The 4,636-nt window shown below is 39.3% G+C and overlaps 1 protein-coding gene across 1 annotated transcript; it reads right to left on the bottom strand.

Moving 5' to 3' along the window:
- Positions 1 to 1,526: 1,526 nt before the first annotated feature.
- Positions 1,527 to 4,402, bottom strand: LOC129738989 (sorting nexin-29). Its single transcript, XM_055730343.1, has 4 exons — positions 3,568 to 4,402; positions 2,414 to 3,475; positions 1,968 to 2,355; positions 1,527 to 1,910 (listed from the first exon to the last, which is right to left on the bottom strand). The coding sequence occupies exons 1-4, from the start codon at positions 3,768 to 3,770 to the stop codon at positions 1,764 to 1,766; spliced, it is 1,800 nt and encodes a 599-aa protein (XP_055586318.1). The 5' UTR covers positions 3,771 to 4,402; the 3' UTR covers positions 1,527 to 1,763.
- Between the last annotated feature and the right edge of the window lie 234 nt (positions 4,403 to 4,636).

Below are 4,636 nucleotides of genomic sequence, written 5' to 3'. Positions count from 1 at the left end.
ATTATCGTTTTAAAATAAAACCAGCCACAATAATTTCCTCCAAACCTCTCGTCTAAAACAAACAACAATCCAACTGTAAAACTTTCATCTATATCCCATTCCATCGTGGTCTACCAATAACGAAAAAACCAGAATGACAAACACATACTGCAAATTGAAGCTTCGCATCCTTAAAAAAAATCTTCTGACTCACCCATAAAAATACAATCCTTCTTTACAGCTACCGATCCAAGAGTAAAACTGACAGCGTAGTTGAACCGACCGCGCCATTGTCGAGACCGACCGACTTATTTTACACGTTTCCTAAACTTTTTTTCACTTTCTTTCTACCTCCATTTAAACTCCGATCTTTTCAGCCATTTTCTTCCACAATGCTTTATGTTTTTAAACGCACGCGACGCAACACGATCCGACTCTCACCAAATTACTCACTAAACTGATTTGCCTTTTCATTTCGTTTCCCGTCAAACTCTCTCCTTCCAAAACTCTACACAGTTGTCTCTCATTTAACGAAAGCTCTCAAATGCCAGAAGTTTCCGAGTAGCATGAACGGAACTTGCTCTTTTATATACAAAGTGTTGCCAATTTTCTAGATTTCATTTTTCGTTTATTTCTTCAGAGATATTTATCCTCACTTTATTTCCTACATCGACCAGGGGAATGATGTGAAGTTTCCTGCAATTATCATAGTAGTCAGGTGCAATCCGAGCACGCTGAAAACACTGAATCGTAAAAATACTAATAATAAATGAATCATCATATACAACATTTCCAGCCTAGCCCTGTTCGTGGTAGTGGATGACCGTTTTTTGTTAGGTGTTATTTTGTAAATACATACCACACGAAAATTAAAACCCATGACTTTTTTCAATAATTAGAGTCGTAACACCGAAAACCATAATTTTTTACTAATATTTTTTAATATTAACGATGAAAAGACTTTTAATTTACATCCCTGTGTATTTTTACACGACAGCTTTCTTCGTCGGATTTCGTGCATCGACTTCGATCTAAATTTACACGCTCCCAAAATTACATCATTGGAAAAATACACCGTGATAGAATTTTAGATCAAAATCGATGTTCCGTTTTCGTGCATCGTTTTCAATCTAAAATTACACGATTTTTTCTTGCTGTGATCAAACAGAAACTTTCATGGTTTTGAAAGAGCTTAAAATTAGTTAACAAAACATATTTTTGGAGATTGTTCATAATTGTCAACTTGTTCATCAGAGACTTATTAATATAGATATTAGAAATTATATATACTGAAAAAAAGTCATCCATAATATGTTTGAAACTATTGTTTTATTTGTAATTTCGTCTTTATAAAATGGTTATATTTAAATTACACAAAATAACGGCTAACGGTAAGGACATAACGAAAAAAAAAATTTAATACATATTATAAACTTTACCTACCTCCCAAATAGAATACATTCGATCGATTGCGTGATTCTATAAATTTAATACATAAAGGCCTACGAACACGAACACAGCCTTCCTTGCTAGGTCGGGAGTATGAATTTGAAAAAAAAAGAACTGTTATCTTAAAGCTCGTCAGTTAATTTCGCCTTAAATGGATATAATGTTTCAAACAAAACGTTCAAATAGTTATCCGAAAAACATCGCTTTTGTTGTAATATAAAGCAAGCAAAATATTCATAATTGAGTAGTTGATTTGAAATCCTTGGGATTATATAGTGATCTCGGGACGATACGCACGTTTGTTTAAAATCCTATTTTTTCGTTTGGTAAATTGTTTAGTGAATGCCATCCTTCAGGAAGGGAAATACTTGCTCCAGTTGGGATCGGGTACTGCAAGCGGAAACCTCCGGCAGGACCGTAATGAACAAACTGTTAAGGTAGACCTGTAACCGTTGGCGTCGCTGTTCGACAAATTGGGCATTCTGTAATGAGAACCATGATTAAATAAATCTTCAAGCCGAGGTTTTATGTCCACATACCATGTTGCCAATTTTCTTCTTTGGTGGAAAGTCAAGTGTTTTTACGTTCGAGTATTCTTTTTGCAGCCGTTTGTGCAAGCGATAAAACTCACTGTACCGGCGAAAGACGGACCAACTATCGTCGTTCCCTACAGAGGCGTTGGCGACTGTTGTCCTAGGAATGGTGACCTGGCCGGTCATTTGGCTGTTGTAGTTGTCGAAAGATGATGGCGTGGTCGTGCTACTATTGGTAACATTCATGGAAGGTGATATCCGAATTTCATAGCAATAGTGCGCCCGCCTTCGACCACTAACCGGTGTTCGTAGAATCGCTTTGGGAATCGAGATTTGAAAGTGCATCAGGGAAAGACGATGCGAGCGAGACAACATGCGAAGACGATTGTTTTCCCTGGAGAATTGAAATTAAAATTAAAGTGAGCTCACTTAGAAACATAACAGGAACCTACAAACTAAGTTCTGCCACCCTAGCTTCCATCATCTGGCAACGGTCTTCGGAGTCTGTTAATCGTCGTTTTAATTTGTCAACCAGGGCCGTGCAACGTTCCGGGTCGTGTTCAGTCTCTGTTTCGTGGTTGCTGTACAACAGTAAATGGTGCATCGATGAATCGGATGCATAATTTTCCGAACTTGACGTATTGGAAGCCGTTGTTGTTGCTGTAGTGTTGGCAGCCGTCGATGCACTACTTGATATGTTCGAAATATCCATAATACTGAAATCTTCGGAGGCTTCCAAGGCACGATCAGGGCTGAAAGGTCCCGATCCTTGAGGTTCGACGGAACTGGATGCTTTACCTGATGTTGATTCTCGGCTTTTACTACGTCGAAGAATGGTGAGGCTATTTAGAGCATCTTCAACGGAGTAAGCTTCTCGTGGTTCTTCTGTTGTGGCCGCGCTGTGTTCTCGAACTATGTTAATGTTGGCCGTTCGGGAAAGTGACGCTGAATCAACTGGTGATCTTGATAAATTTAGAATGGGTTGTGATGTAGTTTCGTCAAGAATTTCCCTCTGGACAATATTCGTCTTTCTCACTCGGCCTGCTGGTGGTTGTGTAGCTATTATTGGTTCCGTTTTTTCGGGTACCAATCGAGTGGGAGCGTTTAGCTCTGGTGCATCTATGGCTATGGCAAAAAGGATTGTACTTAAGCCTGCTGCCATATTCGGTAAAAGTCCCGTTATTTCAGGATCTCTCATCAAAGCCCAACTTTCATAGCTTTCCTGCAGTATCGTAGGATCACCCAACCACATCAGCATGTACCGCTCGAGGGCCCTTTCATTCAAAACAGCTCGGAGCAATGATTTCCCTTTACCACCATTGGTCCAAACATGCCGAAGAGTGGAAAATCGTTCTTTTTCGTGATTCGTCAGATGTTTAAAGGCAAAGTTCCAGAAAACTGGAAGCTCGGGACCACTCCCTGCAACTAGGTCCGTTACATTTTTCAGCACTGAGTTGGTCGACTTAAGTCCGTGAGATAGTGCTCTTTCCCATGTGTCACAAAGCAGAAGAATTCTGAAAAAAAAATTACACCTCTTAGCTCTTAACAACTGATAAACCCTGTTTCTTCACGCTTATAATTTAATTAAATTTGAAATTTCGCTCACCTAGAATCACTTTCGGTGGCAAGTTCGGTTTTGCCGCCGTACTTGCGTTGGCACTCTTGGACGATTGCCAGCAGCTCGTCGGTCAGGGCTTTCCGCTCGAGGTCATGCTTTTGGAACAGAATCCCGGTGCCGACTCCGGTGCTACTCAGCGCGCTAGCGAGAAGCGAAGAATCTAGCGTAAAACTACTCATCCCAACCATCATCCGCGCCAGACTTCCGCGATTCCAAGATGGTTGATATCAAATCAAAATATTATCAGTCTTCTTCCCCCCTGACCTATCCAAGAGGGAGATTATTGACGCTTGTTTTACTGATGCTGTCTCAAGCTAACTACCCATCCAGCCAGAGAATTTTGCGAGATTCGTAATAATTTAGCAATCAGCCACTTGATGATGATGGCCTTGAGAATGCCAACGTTCTTGCCTATTTATCTCGCTCACTGAAATAGGAAGTGGGTGTTTCGGACTACAAGCCCTATTATTCTACAATTAGCCACGTAAAGCGAGTCCCTTGTTTATTGGGAATCCCACCATCAAGTGAAAATCGATGACAATGACTAACGAATCCTCCTTCTATATATATGGAACAAGAAATTGTGGGTATCAGTGTTCACTTCCTTTCCACATTCTGGCGACACATTTGAATAAGCATGCAGCTATCAAAACTAATGAGAGGCAGCATTAACTTTTCACAACTACAATTATTAGGTGAACCGCAGTGATCGTACTTTCGAGGAGAAAAAAAATTTTAGTCGCAGCGACTAGCAATCGTTGTTGATTATTTTAGCTCCAATTTTTATTTTGATTTAGTTTGTTTGTGTGCGTTGCGTTGTGCAAAATTTTCGTCGAACCAATCCATCTTTGGGTCGGTAATATTTCGTCAAAGTGGAGTATACATCGAAATAAAAGTTTAACAAGAAAGGTACAAAATAAATCGAAAAGCTTTTTAAAATTGGTATAAAAATTATTGGAATGTAAATAAGGTTGTAAGATTTTCTAAAATAACTATATTGATCTTCGCCTATAATTCTTTTTATTTTCATATTTCCCTATCTATTTTACTTTCTATT

Source organism: Uranotaenia lowii, chromosome 1 (genome assembly GCF_029784155.1).
Source record: "Uranotaenia lowii strain MFRU-FL chromosome 1, ASM2978415v1, whole genome shotgun sequence".
NCBI lineage: Eukaryota > Metazoa > Arthropoda > Insecta > Diptera > Culicidae > Uranotaenia > Uranotaenia lowii.
The sequence above is the reverse complement of the archived record's forward strand: the minus strand, read 5'-3'. Positions and strand labels throughout refer to the sequence as shown.